The following is a 17,765-nucleotide window of genomic DNA, read 5'->3' on the forward strand; positions in this document are numbered from 1 at the left end:
ACCAAATATATAATAAGTTACATCAAAAATATTATATTATAATCAGAAATAAGAATAATCGAATTTGCTCTGAAAGTTCTTCCAACGCGTCTTATTAATTATTTTCTTCTTATCTTGTGGGTTGTGAGGTGGATTACCAGCCCCATCTACCCTGGTGTCAGAGTTATTATTGAGCCTCCTGACTCATGTAACGTCTCCATACTTACATCAGTATAGTAACCAATGCCTTAACGTGCCTTCCCAAGCACGAATCATCTTAGCCTGTAATATCCTAACCAAACCAGGTATTACAAAGTGATTTTTGTGAGATGTCCGTCCCCACTGGGTTTCAAACCCGGGGCCTCCGGATCGTGAGCCCAACGCTCAACCGCTGGACCGTAGAGGCCGATATTAATTATGCTAAGTATATACAAGTACTACAGCCGATAGTCCGCTCAACAATGCAAGGAAGCCTTAATAAATTAACGGAACAACAAGCAGGGACCAAAGACAATACCTCTGCATTGTTCGTCGAAGAGTTTTTATACAGGAAGGAAGATTACCTTTCGTTAGAGACAGGTTCTGTAAATAAATACGAAGGCGTGATAGTTTAGAGAACGTGTGCTATAGTAAGGTCGCGGGTTCGAATCTCGGGGCCAGCTCGTACATGAAAACATAGAATAAATAATGAGCCATGTCAGGGGCCTTTGGCGGCTCAATAATAACCCTGACACCAAGGTTGATGAGGTTGGTATTCCACCTCACAACCCACATGATAAGAAGAAGAATACTACGTAGTCATTTGTTATTCCGTGTTTTTTTTTTTTTTTTTGTTATGTGGTGTCTCTATACAGGGTGTTAGTGTCATTGTAACGAATATTGAGGGGGATGATTCAGACCATGATTCTGTTAATATCAAGTTGAATTTTTCGTCGCAAAATTCATGGTTTTATTTAAAATTATTTTCACTTGATATTAAATCACAAAAATGAGCTGAATTATCCCTCTCAGTATTCGTTACGATGTCACTTATACCCCGTACAAGTACGTACGCTAGCCATACAAGTAGGTACGGGTGTTAGTGACACCGTAACTAGTACTTAGGGGGATGATTCGGACCATGATTCTGAGTTGATATCAAGTAGATTTTCGTGTCGGAAAATTCATGAAAATTTTACTGTTTTTAAAATTATGTTTTGTTCAATCATCAACTCAGAATCATGGCCTGAATCATCCCTCAAAGTTTTCGTTACGATGTCACTAACACCCTGTAGGTATATGTATATGTTATTTGGAGTGTTACCGTTCTATCCACGAACATCTTCCTCCTTTTAGTATGTTAAATAGAGCACTATTAAATATTGCTAGAATGTCTTCGTAACAATAACACGATGCCATGCAGCGACGACCATAATGTCGACACACCATCTTTATTTACGGCAGGTTATAAAACAAAGAGTTAAAGATAATACCCACCTCAGTAAGAATTACAAATTTTAAACTATCTAACTAACTTCTTCGTTGTACAGAAGGTATAGTAAAAAAAAAAGAATGCGTGGGACTTGACCTTAATTTATTGTTTTTTTTTTTTATTCTAGAAGAAAATGTCAATGACGGACTTTCGAAGCTACGTTCCTCACAGATTTATCTTAGTTTAACCTTTTAATTTCATAGATAACAATTTCTGTCTACCCCTTTTCGGATATAGGCGTGATGCTATGTTATGTTTTTTGTTGTTATATTTTGGTTTCACGTTAGTTTGGTTTTGCATTCCTCGAAAAAAATCTTCAAGCGAGCAAAAAAATATAGTTCTAAGACGTTCCATCTAGCATCTCTAATTCCCGTCTCACCGATGCCTACGCGCATCATGGGTGCACCGGGCGTGACACCGGCGCGTGATTCGTGCCCCCATAACCCACTTGTGACCTATATGGCCGGCCATATAGTGCAACGGCATGCATATTACACTCGTTATAGGGCTTGTAGGGAATAAGGTTCCATTACACGAAATTAAAATAGAATAGAAATAGTTTATTATGAAAGGACGCCACACACAAAAAAAAAGACAACAACATCATATCAAATTTCCACTAAAACAATTATTATTAAACCAAACACCGACTGTTTTTATTAAATTACTTTAACAGTTCACACGGAAACCTTCACGCTTATGCTGCCTATTGGGATAGGCAGACCGATGAGTTATTGGAGACTTCCAGCCACAGATATGGTGGTTACTAGTCGACTGTTTTCCTTTTTTATTGTCAGATTCGCCAAAAAAATCAGTTACTTTTTCTTTTCAGTCAGTTTTTTTTTGACGTGACTTTTGGTTTGAGTATGGTAAGTAAGATGATTCCGTGCTTCGGAGGGCACATTAAGCCGTTGGTCCCGGCTATTAGCCGTAAAAACACCTCCACCAACCCGCATTGGAGCAGCGTGGTGGAGTATGCTCCATACCCCCTCCGGTTGATTGAGGGGAGGCCTGTGCCCAGCAGTGGGACGTATATAGGCTGGTTATGTTACGTTATGGTAGAATTGCCGCAGATGGCGTTAACTACTTGGCCGGAAAGTGACGTTAGCGACGATATGTCCCTACTGGGGTTCCACACTGGACCACGGAGACCGTTATTTACTTTTTTATAAAGATATGTTTTTAACTATTCTTCAAATAGTCTGTGACGCGACTGTTATCGTAAACATGTAAACCTGTTATCATTATCTTGATTGACTGCTTCTCTTATCAGTCACCCATCAGTCTCCAAAATAATATCGTGTGAAAATAAGATACGAAAGACACAAATCACAGTATTTTTTTGATAAAAATGAAATGTCGTTTAATATACCTATCTACCTATGTACCTGAGCGCGTTAACCGAGAGGGTTGACTGCCCTATCGTAGTACCCTGGATGAAGGTACTTATTATGTCTAATTCTCGTGCCTACGAAAAATAGATATTACCAAGTGTTACTTTACTAACATAGTTTATAAGCGCCTTTTTTCTTACTAACAATAATATGGAGTACAATCTGAAATAAATAATATACTTTATTGCACTTAACAACTAGTTACATCACAAACAAGAAATGGACGTTCACAAGGGTGGACTTATCTCCAAGAGAGATCTCTTCCAGCCAACCCAGAGATAGTATGAGAGTAACTGCGGAAGAATAAAAAGAGGTGCAATATATTAAATACATTATAATAATTATATCTACATATAAAACCGTTTAAAAAAATATATATACACAAACATATGCCTAAGCCTCTATAAATATATACACATATAAAATATACTATACCTACATACATACCTATTATATATAATATATATAACAATATACTTAGACTACGAATACTCTATGGATAAAAAGTGCTCTTTGACTCTCTTCTTAAAAATTAGGTAAGAGGAACTCTCCTGAACTACCCTACCTATAAATGTAATAATAAATAAATAAATAATATTTGTTTCCATGCACCATTAACACATTGAACGCCATGATGGACACCACGTGTCCTACAATCTACTTGCCCCTGGGGCCAAACCAAAAATGAGAGAATTGTCCAAAAATCACAAAGACTTTTTGCGAATATTGTCTGGAAATAACTAAAATTATAATAGACCGCTATCTATATGGGCGATAGGCTGATCCCCTATCACCATACGGTATCATTATCCATCTTAGGACTATGTATCAAAAGTGGCTGCAAATAGTCTTCTGATTATTTGTGTCTGTGTCTGATTATCTCTGTCCACCCCTTCGGGGAACATGGGCGTGAGTTTATGTATGTATATATGTATAATAGACCGTTTAAGGAAAAAGCGATTGATTCATTATTTTCGGAGATCTGTTTCGCAAGTCACTCGGCTAGACCACGATTTTTAGTCTGGCGTTCGAAGTGTTAAGTTCATGTTTGGATCATAAATGACTATCACGAGCTCAACGGTGAAGGAAGAAACTCACATTCTCAAGAAATGCGTTTCGGAGCTGTGTGACTTAACTTGTATCAGTTGGAAGGTCAGACAGGCAGTCGCTTCTGTAAAAAACCGGACCTGTCAAATTTGAGGTTAAGTAAACGGACCCTGTGAAAACGAGATATCAATAGGTGATATATGATGATACATTATTAAGTTATGAGTATGTAGTCGTTACATGAGCCATGTCAGGAACCTTTGGCGGCTCAATAATAATCCTGACACCAGGATTGATGAGGTTGGTATTCCACCTCACAACCCACACGATAAGAAGAAGAAGTTATGATACTACTGATATGATACAATTTTGGTAATAAAAATACATAGATAGACACTTATGCTAATTGCGCATGACAACAGAACAGAAAGATAGACTACAGTATAGTGCGAAAGAGACAGACTGAGAAAATGTAATGTTCTAAGCTGTCCTGCGTACCATGCTAGAACGCAAAAGGCATAGATCAGCAGTAAAAAAACCGACGATCTAATCGATTTCACACGATATCGATATAATTTACCTGACCTTATTTTTTTATTTACAGGTCAGTATACCAAGCAGTTTGCATTCAGCGCGTGAGGCCTTTTGGTGAGTAACGTCGACGCAGCTATTTTCCCTGCGCGTGACATCGTCGCCTACTTCGATGCGCGTGCGCATAAAATGAACTCGTTTGTGTACATGTCGGCGGTCTATCGTACAATGTGATTCCTGTGCCTTAGTAGGTAGATAATAATTTGCGCCGTTGATTTGGTAAACTAACATTGGTCATTTTTGGACCATCACTATCCGAAAAATGACCATCACCATCTCCCTAGCGTTATTTTTAATTCCTCTACAAAAATACATGGGGCCTGTTTAATAAAACTTACAATTGTAAATTACAACGACAATTTGATGTTCATTACGTAGCTAATATGAAACTGCAAAATATTCGTAATCACACACTTCGCAATGTACATCAAATTGTCATTGTAATTTACAATTGTAAGTTTTATTAAACAGGCCCATGGTCGTATTTGTAGACGCTGGAGCCTAAACTTGTGACTCAAGGACTCCAGGCCTCCACCTCCAGAAAGTCATGGTCAAGAGAGGACAACAAAAATAGAAAAAAAAGAAGTAATAATGAAATTAAACGTAAAATATATTAAGTAACGTAATACCTAATTAGTGTAAAGCAACTTATAAATACATACCTAGAGGTCGTTTGATTTATAATTCTGTATCTAAGGCCATCTTTTCCTCAGTACTTAAATTATAAATCCTTTATATTTTTTCCTGCAACTGCAGTGCCCACTGTGCAATAAAGAATACACCATTGAAAAATCGATTTTAAACACCACAAACTCGCTTTGGACTTTCGTTCGGCGCGCTCAGTCACCTGTCGCCTTTCTGCGCGGACGCACGCCGTCGGTCGACATGCGCGCGCCTAATCGATCCACTCGACCAAGATTGAATCGAAGTTAGACGCGAGATCGGTTCCGAATTCAAAAGTACCGGATTCAATGCCCAGTGGGACAGTGTTTGTGTTGTGACAGTTATAATCTTCTTGTGGTCTGGATTGTGCTTTATGAGAATTTGCAAATGCGGGTATTGTACCTATTTATGTGGATTTCCAAAGTATGAAATTATACTTTAGAACAGCGACTTCCAAATTAGGTTCCGTGGAACCTACAGGTTCCGTGGCATAGTCATCAGGGTTCCGTGAAATTATTTTTTACAAATACAAAATGTAAATTAACTTTATTGCCCACACATAAGTAACATAAATTCACGCCTGTTTACCACCGGGATAAACTTTTATTTGTAATCATTGTGTATGCATAAAACAAAGATCGTTTGGTGAGGATTCCCTTATCTTGAAAATTTGGGAAACTTTAAAGAGTAGCTAGGTATACCTATCTACCTATGAGTATATAATGCCTATACGTAGGTATTTCTTGTGATTTTAACAGTTAATATCTATTTTAATATATTTTCAGTCCTTATTATTTTAAAAATATGTAAAATACCCATTAAATATTTTTGTTTATACTTACTTCTTTATAAAAATCTTCAGCTTACACAACTACTGTTGAACTTTTTGATTTTACTATAACTATCAGTAATTTATATCCGTTTAAGCTTTTGAATTCCAAAGTAAATACCATAGATACTTTCTTCATAAGTAGGTACCTCAAATCATCATCATCTTCCTAGCATTATCCCGTTTTTTCAGGGTCCACTTAACCTAAAATTAAGATTTGACAGGTCCGGTTTTTTACAGAAGCGACTGCCTGTCTGAACTAACCCGCGAAGGGATAACCTGCCCAATACGGGTTAGGTCACATACCTTCGAAAATGCATTGCAAATGCTAGGTACCTCAATTGGAAATAAAGAATATAAAACATATGTGATGAAACTGCAGTAGTTATAGGCGGATGAGACGTTCGTTATGCAAAAATTGACGATTCAAAGTGTAACTATGTTACCTACTGAATAAAGATATTTTTGAATTTGAATTAATTAATTAATTAAAATAAATTTATAACCTTTTTCGAAACTAAATCATTAAGTAGGTAGGTAACCTATAAAAGCTTCAAGGAAGTTGTCACAAACGAATGCACTTTACTTTGACGGTAATCGTTCGTCCGGTGACCCGGACAACAACATGTCCATCTACCCTCTACATTTACGGGTAATTTACCCAGTTAGTGCTCGATCTATTGTGATGGACTAATAAGATTACGAGGAGCTCGGTGGCGCAGCGGTAAACGCGCTCGGTCTGCGATTGTTGAAGTTAAGCAACTTTCGCAAAGGCCGGTCATAGGATGGATGACCACAAAAAAAAGTTTTCATCTCGAGCAGGGGCACGAAGGGCCGTGCTTCGGAAGGCACGTTAAGCCGTTGGTCCCGGCTGCATTAGCAGTCGTTAATAACCACCAATTTGCACTGGGCTCGCGTGGTGGTTTAAGGCCCGTTCTCCCTATCCATCCATCCATAGGGAATGCCCGTGCCCCAGCAGTGGGGACGTTAATGGGCTGATGATGACATAAGTTCCCGGGACGTTCCCAAAGTCGGCACATCACTGCGCGCCCGCGCCGCGTACTTATCCTCACGTTCACCTTTATGTCGACGTGTGAAGCTGCAGAATGCGTTTCGTTGCGTGTTGGTCACTATATCGTGTGGTTAATACTTTATATAGTGATTTATACAAGCGATTCATAAAGTGGGTTCCGTGAAAATTAAGAATTTCGTAAACAATTTAACTCGACAAAGCATCACGTCTGTATCCCAAAAGGGGTAGGCAATGTGTATAGTATATGCACCCACTCTTCGCCAGCTATGTATGTGGGCTGTCATAAGCATTGTCGCAGATAAAAGTTATCACCAGTGATGTCTGGTTTCTAATTCTTTAGGCTCTGCTTACCCCGGTGGGATATTGGCGTGAGTTTATGTATGTATGGTTCTACACAAGCAACTCCCAACGTGACCTTTCAACTTGACATTTGAAGGGGACACCAGCTCATTTTAGGTTAGGTTTTAAAAAAAATTTACATAAGTACATACTTAACTTATGCATGATGGATGATCCTATTAACCGTTGGGATAGGTTAAGTTAGATTACTTACTACGATCCTGGCATACAACTTTCGCTTATCATCAAAGTCTTCATACTCCCCAGTTTAAAGTACTTTTGACCAGGGCTTTCTACAAAACCTCCTGGATTTGATCGCGTTATGTACCTAGGACTTCCTCTTCCAACTCTAAAAAAAAAAAAAAAAAAAAAAAATTGGCAAGAAAACAATCCCAGCTCGTTATTTACCGCATCTTACACGCCTGTGGTTAGTGTAACCGCCGCGCATGCGTGATCGTTGTGGCGCAAGCGCATAGGTTATGGCTGCCCGTTCCATCGACTGCACATTGTCTTGTTACACGTTACTCTAGTAGGTAATTCTGAGCAATTATTTTATATTCATGTGTGTAATAGTTATGTAAATATATCTTATCTTATATAGCCTGCTGAGTGTAGGAACTGAAGACCTTTGTCCAGCAGTGGGACTCAGTAGCATGGAAAATAATAAATAGTAAACAGAAGCTCATACCATATTCTCAGCCGGGGTAGTCAGAGGTACGGTCACGAGCATTAATATGTATACACGTTGGTACCATGTCACATTAACTTTTTTGACAAATTGAACTGTAAGTCTCACTAAAAGTCAAATATGTTAGTGCGACAGAGTCCTAAAGTGGGTACATTATATTGCTCTAGACTGTACAGCCGTTGCTTGATGAAAGAGGTTTGTTTTTATGACGTGTCTTATTGTAGATTTGACGCAAGGCATTAACTACTTGATCGGACAAATGGGGAGCGCAGAGGGCTCTCACCCGGTACAAAATTTACGACCACAGCTAGGCTTGAGGGTGCCCAGTTAACCCCCAGGTGTTAAGCTTTTTTTACACAACTTTTGCGCCTTTTTTGCTGTCGGAAATGGACTTGAAGACACCTCACTGTACTGGTGGTGAGCCGTATCGCCGTCTATAATGGTCGAGCCAACTGTAAAGAATAAATTGTTTCCATTCGGAAGTACTTATACTAGTAACAGACATTTGCAAAAAGTGCAAATCAGCGAGTGAAAGCATTTGGTATTGTGCTGGTGTTATTGTGCGAAGTATACCTGTATAATATGCTCACTGGCCATGAAATGATTTAGACTATTATAGTAATACTTGTAACACTCCTCTGACGCTTCTATACTGCACGATCATCATCTGCCAAGCATTATCCCGTTTTCACAGAGTCCGCTTACCTGACCTGAAGATTTGACAGGTCCGGTTTTTTACAAAAGCCTGTCTGACCTTCCGAAGCGCGAAGCGAAAACCCAATACAGGATACGATCTTGGAACGAACTTGATTTTCAGACTAAACACGTTTAAACGTGCCTTCCGAAGCACGGATCATCTTACTTCTGGACAGTCTAGTAATCAGTCTTCAACGTCCTTATCAAACTGGGGATCACAAAGTGATTTTTGTGATTTGTCCCCACCGGGATTCGAACCCGGGACCTCCGGATCGTGAGCACAACGCTCAACCACTGGACAACGGCTATTGATTTTCGCGCGTCATTCACGAATTTGCAATGCCGTCATTTGGAATAATTGATTCCATTTGTAAATCTCTCTGTTATAGGAGAACAATAGATTTGTTTTGATTTCCATAATTGTTGTAACCTTCGTGCGATGTCTTGAGGGATATTCTATTGGAATCAAAAATTGTTCTTTTTTTATCAGAAGTATTTCTTAAGAAACACTTGCGTGAGGACTCAGCGCTCCTCATTTGTCCGGCCAAGTAATAAATGCCATCTGAAGCAAACCTACAATATTAGTTACATAAAAAAAAACATACTCCACCACAATTAAAGCACATAATAACGGGTTCTTACCGCGTTTAAATGGGGATATGAGACTCCCGATATTTCGACACTGTTGCAAGTGCCATGATCACGGGATGACTGATGAGATTGCAGTGGAGTAGGTAGATCCATAATTTTCTACGGGCAGATATCTGTCTACCCTCTTTCTTTGCCGTTTGTTTATGTTTTTGATATCGGAATGTTCGGAACCATCTGAACTCGCACGAAACTCACTACGACAAACCGCACTCACTGTGTCCTCACGTTTTTTCACCACATACAAAAACAAACAATGTATACTCCACCACGCTACTCCAGGTTGATGGAGGTGTTTTATGACTAGTAATTGAGATCAATGGCTTGTGGTTTCCCAAAACGCAGACGGATATTTTTTTCTGTAGCATCATCACCAGCCCATTAACGTCCCCAGCAGTGGGGGCACAGGCCTTCCCTATGGATGGATGGGGGTAGCATAATTAATGTAATTAATTAATCTTACTTTCGGACAACAGGTGATCAGCCTGTAATGTCCTAACCAAACTAGGGATCACAAAGTGATTTTTGTGATATATCCCCACCGGGATTCGAACCGCGGGCCTCCGGATCGTGAGCCCAACGCTCAACACTTTGTGAGACTGTCCTTTGTTGAAGACATTGCTGTCTTGAATCACGTGAAAGTAAAAGTAACATGATTCCGCGTCGGAGAGCACGCTAAGCCGTTGGTCCCGGGCTGCTAGCCCAAACATTTCCACTAACCAGCAGTAGCAGCGTGGTGGAGTATGCTCCATACCCCCTCCGGTTGATTGAGAGGCCTGCGCCCAGCACTGGGACTTGTATAGGCTGTTTATATATTTATTTATATATTTCCAACGAGATCAAAACATGAATAACTGTTGTTTAAATTACATTTAATTTATACCGCGATGTCCGTGGCCTCACTCGGCAGGGCCCGCAGAATACCAGCGTCGTGGCCCACGCCGCGACTTATGCTGAGCGAGGTCTTTTTATTCCGGACTCCACCGCAGATGATCGGGCCGTCAGTGCGTTGCATTTAGGATACTTAGTTTTATTATTATTGTTTTTATGATTTTGGTTTGCTTTTCTTTTTGTTTTGGATTTTTTTTGTCTGTGTACTTATTGATTTCCGTGTGGTTTATGTCCTGTGTTAAATGTAATGTACCTGTCTGTCTGTGTCTGTAGTGTCCGGAAGTAATAAACGTTTCTTTCTTTCTTTCTAATTAACAGTATCACGAATATCACAATCTATTGAATGTTGGGTAATATTTACGACAGTATAACTAACTATACGTACTAATTAATTGAGTTGCATTTGCAATAAGGAACACAAAATAAATTCACTTACACAACTTTTTATTATGACACGAACAAACAGAGCATTTTCCTTTGTATTGATTACAAAGTGATAGAGAAATAACGGATACAAGTTATAATTAACTGTCTTGTTGATATGAATCTATAAAAATGTATACAATATTCGATTAGGTCGCATAATAACATACGCTTTATGATAATATGCAGGTAGGTAGGTCCTGCTTTTGCAATGCACTCTCAATATTTAATTATGTTGGCAATGCAATAGTATCGAATGCTTTAGTTGATGCTTATCGTAATTGGTAATGTTGGTATAAGGGAACTAAAATCAGGCCTCCGTGGTCCAGTGCTTGAGCGTTGTGCTCACGATCCAAAGGTCCCGGGGTCGAATCCCGGTGCAGACAAATCACAAAAATCACGTTGTGATCCCTAGTTTGCATACACAAATACATAAGACATGGCTGTATGCCCATATGCATAGTTCCTTCTGCCTTGCCCTTCGGGGAAAACCAAAACAAAAATTATCTATGATAATTACGTCGAATAAATGATTCTGATTTCTATATTCCGGCTCGGATTCTAAACCACTGAATTCGACTTTGTCAGTGTGTTCCTTTACTAGTTGGAATGTCAGACAGGCAGTACCTTCTGTAAAAATCCTGACCTGTCCCAACAAGATTTAATGCTAGGGATCTCCCTAATATTATTATTATCATCATCTGATGATAATAATAATATTCAGAAAAAAGGTGCAATTTTTTACACAGTCAGCATTACATTTTTAGTGTACGTTTATTAACAACAGGGTATATAGTATATGAGGAGCTCGGTGGCGCAGCGGTAAACGCGCTCGGTCTGCGATTGTTGAAGTTAAGCAACTTTCGCAAAGGTCGGTCATACGATGGGTGACCACAAAAAAAAAGTTTTCATCTCGAGCTCCTCCGTGCTTCGGAAGGCACGTAAAGCCGTTGGTCCCGGCTGCATTAGCAGTCGTTAATAACCACCAATCCGCAGTGGGCCCGCGTGGTGGTTTAAGGCCCGATCTCCCTATCCATCCATAGGGAAGGCCCGTGCCCCAGCAGTGGGGACGTTAATGGGCTGGTGATGTGATGTAGTATATACTATCTAAGTCTCCGTTCAGGACAAAAAATGGAGAACTAGTGATAACGTTAAAACTAAATTGAAATGAACTATATATAATTAAAATAGGTAACAAGGGATAAAATACACTCTGTAAGACTCCACTTAGAACGAAAGTATAATGGAAATGATTATGATGAAATTGATGTAGCGATTTCTAATACGAAGGTTTTCAAGAAACATTCCACCACAAGAAGTTATAACTAGAGATTTCTCGGTTTTGTGCAGGCATCCTACGTTTTGACTTAAACCAGTGAAACTATAGAGTTTGTGTGTATTGTGCAATGTGACCAGGTAAACGACCAGCATCATGTGCAGCAAGGAACAAATCGACCATATCCTCGGGAAGATCAATGTGGTAAGTGAACATTAACTTTTCAGGTGTCACTTACAGTAAAGTAATGCGCGAGAAAACAATATATGGGTGAATCTCAAAATTTCAAGTTTGGTGGCGAAATTTCATATTATTTTTTCGTGAAAAAATGGGTTCCGACATGAAAAAGATCCAAAAGGAACCTCGGTTCCGACATGAAAAAGGAATTTTTCATTTCCCAATTTCCCCAATTTTTCACGAAAAAATTATATGACAGTCGCCACCAAACTTGACACATTTTGATATTCACCCATAATATAAAGTAATATACAAAAAAATAGAAAAATAAGCCTATAAACGGACTATAGAACCCTTAAAACACATAATAACAGGGTCTTATCGCGTTCGAAATAGGGATATGAGACTCCCCATATTTCGACACTGTTGCAAGTGCCATGCTCACGGGATGTTATGTGTTTTAATTATGATAATAACCGCGTAAACTTAAAACAATGTATAGAACCCTTGCCTAGGGATACGGGTGAAGAGAGACGACTCAACGCAGAGGCGGAGATGGAAGCCATCGGTACGGCAATGCAGGACGGAAGGGGCAAGTCACAGGGACTGTAACCTGGAACCTGACAGAGGGCAGCAGTAACTGTCAGTACTATTCAAACGCGGAGGACAGGAGTCCTAGTACGGCTTTGTAATATACTACTCTGGGGCCCATCCCACTCGCGTCAGACAGAGTACTGCGGGGCGGAAGGCAAGAGGGAAACCACTGCCCTATTTTTCCCTAAAAAAGTAGAATGGAGAATGCTACACCGACAAGAGCGTGGCTCTTGAATTAGTGATGATGATGAGTAGGTCGATAGCGATAAGCGCTGAATTAGGGATATATTCATCATTATCTATAATGTCTGTGATGTTAATTGCAATGGCTAGCCCCCTGTTAAATGGGACTTCTTCTTCTATCGTGTGGGTTGTGAGTTGGAATACTTGCCTCATCTACCCTGGTGTCAGGGTTACTGTTGAGCCGCCAAAGGCCACTGACATGGCTTATGTAACGATTACTCACTTATATCAGTAAGCAGTAACCGGGACCAACGTCTTAACGTGCCTTCCGCAGCACGGATCATCTTTCAGACAATCTGGTGATCAGCCAGTAATTTCCTAACCAAACTAGGGATCACAAAGTGATTTTTGTGATTGTCCCCACCGGGATTCGAACCCGGGGCCTCCGAATCGTGAGCCTAACGCTCGACCACTGGACCACGGAGGTTTATTAATTAAAACCGAAATGCGAAATCTCATTTGGTGTCATGTCAACAATAGCGTTTCGACTTTTACCTTCCAGAAAACACATAAATGATAGATGATCTAGCAGAAACCATTGATATCACCTACATGACTATAATCATAATGAACGTAAATGAAACTGACAATTCATACATTGTATGGTCAGAGAAGGAAATCATCTTCATACACACACACACACACACATACATACACACACACACACACATTATTTTCACTAGTATAATGAATGCGTAAGTGACTCTGTCTGTCTGTTGCCTTTTCACGGTAAAATCACTGAACCGATTTAGATGAAATATGGTATGGAGATGATTCAAAAAGAACGACGTGACATACTGTAGATCTGTCGCAAAATGACATTAACTACATACATAAACTCACGACTATATCCCAATTGGGGTAGTCAGAGGCACATCCATCTTCAGATGAACTCGCTAATAAGGCCGGCTACACACCTTCAGTTTTAACTGTGCGTTTTAACTGTACAGTCGAACTGTACAGATAAATCGTTAAGTGTGTAGAACAAACAGTTGAACTGTACAGTTTAACTGAGATCTAATCAAAATATGAATAGATAAATCTGTACAGTTGGAACTGTACAGTTCAAACTGAGAGTGTGTAGTCGAAAACTGCGCAGTTTCGTCAGTTTTGCCCAAGTGTCGTCGAGTGAGCACGTATTCTGTTTCATTATTTTGGGTGTGACTAAATTAAGCAAATGCAAATAAGTTTCTTCATTCATTCTTAAATAATTATTATAATCATCTGGAGAAAATCTGAGTTCTTTCAATAAATTATTATGCGTATACTGTTGTCTCAGTAATAACCAATGTTTACACCACATTTTTTTCCTTCTTTGTTTTCTATTTTTCAAAATGCACAATAGTCCAATTATTGCCACAACATCATCCGATGAAGTCATGTTTATTCCGAGAACGTGCGACTTGCGAGAACAGATTATTTGAACTGAAAAAAACTATCGTGTGTAGGCACTAAGGACATCAGATTTAACTGAACAGTTAGATCGTACAGTTAAATCTGTACAGTTAAAACTGAAGGTGTGTAGCCGGCTTAACTCTCTTCAGAGCTTCAAAAACCAGTTGCGAGCTCATTTTGAGTCCTTATGCGGATATTCTTAGGATATTACTATTATGTATGATGTATTTTATTTATTTCAATACTTGTTTTGTATGTGTGTGTATAGTCTATTGTTTATTATTATAGTTTTCTCAGATTATGTTTAGTTATATTTTTAGTATATATATGGTTATGCCTTCCGAAGCACGGTACGTCTTACTTTCGCACAATCAGGTGATCAGCCAGTAATGTCCTAATCAAACTAGGGATCACAAAATGAGTTTTGTGATTTTGCCCGGTTAGAAACAAAGTATTTGTTTAGTGTTTAGTGAAGATAGCTAGGTTAGCTAGGAACCCACGTTTGACTGTACTAAGCATGGTTCGTGATGAAGAGAAAGCTGAGGTCAGGGTTAGGGGGTCACGCGAGATGACCGGCAGATTTAATACGAAATGAATGGAAACAGCCTCCGTGGTCTAGTGGTTAGAACGTAAAGCTCACGATCTGGAGGTCCGGGTTCGATTCCCGATGGGGACATTGTCGAAATCACTTTGTGAGACTGTCCTTTGTTTGGTAAGGACATTTCAGGTTTGAATCACCTGATTGTCCAAAAAAGTAAGATGATTCCGTGGATCCGACTATTAGCCGTAAAAACACCTCCACCAACCCGCATTAGAGCAGCCTGGTGGAGTATGCTCCATACCCCCTCCGGTTGATTGAGGGGAGGCCTGTGCCCAGCAGTGGGACGTGTATAGGCTGTTTATGTTTGTTGTTGTGAGTGGAAATGAGAAATGACTTTACTATCTTTTTTTTCACGTGACTTATTGTAGATTTACCCCAGATGACATTAACTACTTGGTCGGAGAAATTTACGATCGTACTAGTATTACATCGCAAAGAAGCTTATTTCATTCCATTTTTGAATTCATATTTCAATTAATTATGAAATTTTTCCTCACCTTATGGTTGCCTAGAAGAAATCAATTTAAGCGATAAGGCCGCCATTTGCCATGTATGTACTTAAGAGTCTTTTTGTTATTATTTCTTTTTATTTTGGTACAATAAAGTATTTGTATTTCGATCATAAGTAAATTATCACGTCCTCAGCGGCGAAGGAAAACATCGCTAGGAGATCAACGTTCCAGAAAAATGCGTTTTGGATGCGTGTGACCTAATCTGTATTGGGCTGGTTTTCCCTTCGGGTTGGAAAGTCGGAAAGGCAGTCGCTTCTTTAAAAAAACCTTCAGGTTAGGTAAGTGGACCCCGAGAAAACAAGATAACGCTAGGGATGTAAAGCTTATTTTACTATTGAAAACTAATATGTATTATTCGTAATATATTTATATAACTTACTATTACTTATTTAAGTATAAACATAACATAGGATCACGTCTGTATCCCCTAATGGGTAGGCAGAGATGTATAGTAACAGTATACATGCACTTTTCGCCAGCTATGTTTAACTCTCATGTAATAGGGAGCGAGACTATTGCCATTCATCATCATCATCAATCTTAGAGCCACGTTCTTATCGATGCAGCATTTTCCATGCTACTTTTTAGGGAAAAATAGGGCAGTGGTTTCCCTCTTGCCTTCCGCCCCGCAGTACTCTGACGCTAGTGGGATGGCGCCCAGAGTAGTCTATTACAAAGCCGTACTAGGACTCCTGTCCTCCGCCTCTGAATAGTACTGACAGTTACTGCTGCCCTCTGTCAGGTTCCAGGTTACAGTCCCTGTGACTTGCCCCTTCCGTCCTGCATTGCCGTACCGATGGCTCCCATCTTCCATTGCCATTAACCGGGCATAAATTATAATGCACCTAATAAATTATCATGTTCTACTTTTTAGCCCAGAGGCGTTTTAAAAATCGTTATGCCGAAAAATTAAAAAGTAGGTACGTCTAGAGGCTGTAATATAAAATATAGTTGATCTTACATAAGGTTGTAGATTTTATCGCAGACATTTATCATTATCAAGATTACACTGCCAGTGGCAATGAAGGCGAGGTATGTTTGTTTACGTGGAATAACACGAGATAATAGTTGTAAAAAAAGTTTAGAAATGGTTCAGTACGATCTACTCTGAACCGGCGTGCGTGTGTGAAGCGATTGATGAATGTGGAGGATGCAGAAGTGTGTCAGGATCGAAGCAAATGGGATTCCTTAGTCTCTGCTTACCCCGGTGGGAAATAGGCGTGAGTTTATATATGGATGTATAAAAGTTTAACATAGCTCCCGAGGAGTCTGTGTATAATGTTCTTATTATACTCCTATGCCTACCCTTTTGGCGATGCAGGCATGAGGCTATGTTATGTCAAGATTATAAAAAATGGCGGAAATAAAAAACTCCTTGGTGCAAGTCCAGTACCCGGGCTAGAACCGCCGTTCCCCGTTTGAGAAGCCACCCAGTTTATTAACAGACCACAGTAACTCACAGTTCTCCTAGTGACTATCCCTATACACTCAAATTCAAATTCAATAATATCTTTATTCAGTAGGTAACGTAATTACACTTTGAATCGTCATTTTTGTCATAGGTAACGAACGTCTCATCCGCCCAAAACTACTGCAGCTTCTCACAACCTGTATAGCCGGGGAAAAGAAGTTGCAAGATAAACCTCGACACAGGGCTCTTCTAAAACTATTCTACTATATAACTCTGCCTAACCCTTAAGGATACAAGCGTGATGTTGTGTTATGTTGTTGTTATGTGTTTATTTTAAGGCAAATGTATTAAAGACCTTAAACTTCCAATTGTTTCCGGCCTTCGGAAGCTAACCTCTGTTAAGTGGAGCCTACATTAACACATCAATCATGCTACGGACGCGTGTTCATACATACATACATACAAAAGGAATGTATGTAAAAGTCCGGAACAAGACGTTAAGCGGCCAATATCACGGATAGTTGTTGCTACTTATTCGTTCAGTAGTTTCTTCAGAATCATTTATTCAACGTAATTATCATAGATAAACTTATTGTAGGTCAATTTAACATTTTTGAATCTACGTCATTTCGCATGGAGTTATGGCTGAGTAATGCAACAGCAACACATTTTTTAAATCAATTTAGTATACATTACAAGTTATTTTATAACTAGATAAAACACAATTAATACCAGGCAATTTTATCATTTAGGTAATCATTTATCCTTAATGCTTATCTCTTAGGTACTATACTATTTAGAAGGTATCCAAATCGTCTTTCCATCTTCTTTTGGAGCTGTCACTTCAGCAGGTTTCATCTGTGG

The 17,765-nt window shown here is 39.3% G+C and overlaps 1 protein-coding gene across 5 annotated transcripts in view; it reads left to right on the forward strand.

Annotated features, from left to right (window-relative positions):
* The window catches only part of LOC126373069 (disheveled-associated activator of morphogenesis 1), a 178,845-nt gene that overhangs the window by 40,402 nt on the left and 120,678 nt on the right, over window positions 1–17,765 (forward strand). The window contains exons 1-2 of one of the 5 annotated variants that reach the window (XM_050019037.1): window positions 5,328–5,568; window positions 12,043–12,172. The exons of 1 other annotated variant lie outside the window; for it this stretch is intronic. In XM_050019037.1, coding sequence (XP_049874994.1) covers window positions 12,125–12,172 — 48 coding nt within the window. In that variant the 5' untranslated portion in view covers window positions 5,328–5,568; window positions 12,043–12,124. Of the gene's footprint in view, window positions 1–5,327; window positions 5,569–12,042; window positions 12,173–17,765 lie in introns of those variants that run through there. 3 more of the 5 variants (XM_050019036.1, XM_050019038.1, XM_050019039.1) reach the window with 3 other exon arrangements.

Source organism: Pectinophora gossypiella, chromosome 15 (genome assembly GCF_024362695.1).
Source record: "Pectinophora gossypiella chromosome 15, ilPecGoss1.1, whole genome shotgun sequence".
NCBI classification, from domain to species: domain Eukaryota; kingdom Metazoa; phylum Arthropoda; class Insecta; order Lepidoptera; family Gelechiidae; genus Pectinophora; species Pectinophora gossypiella.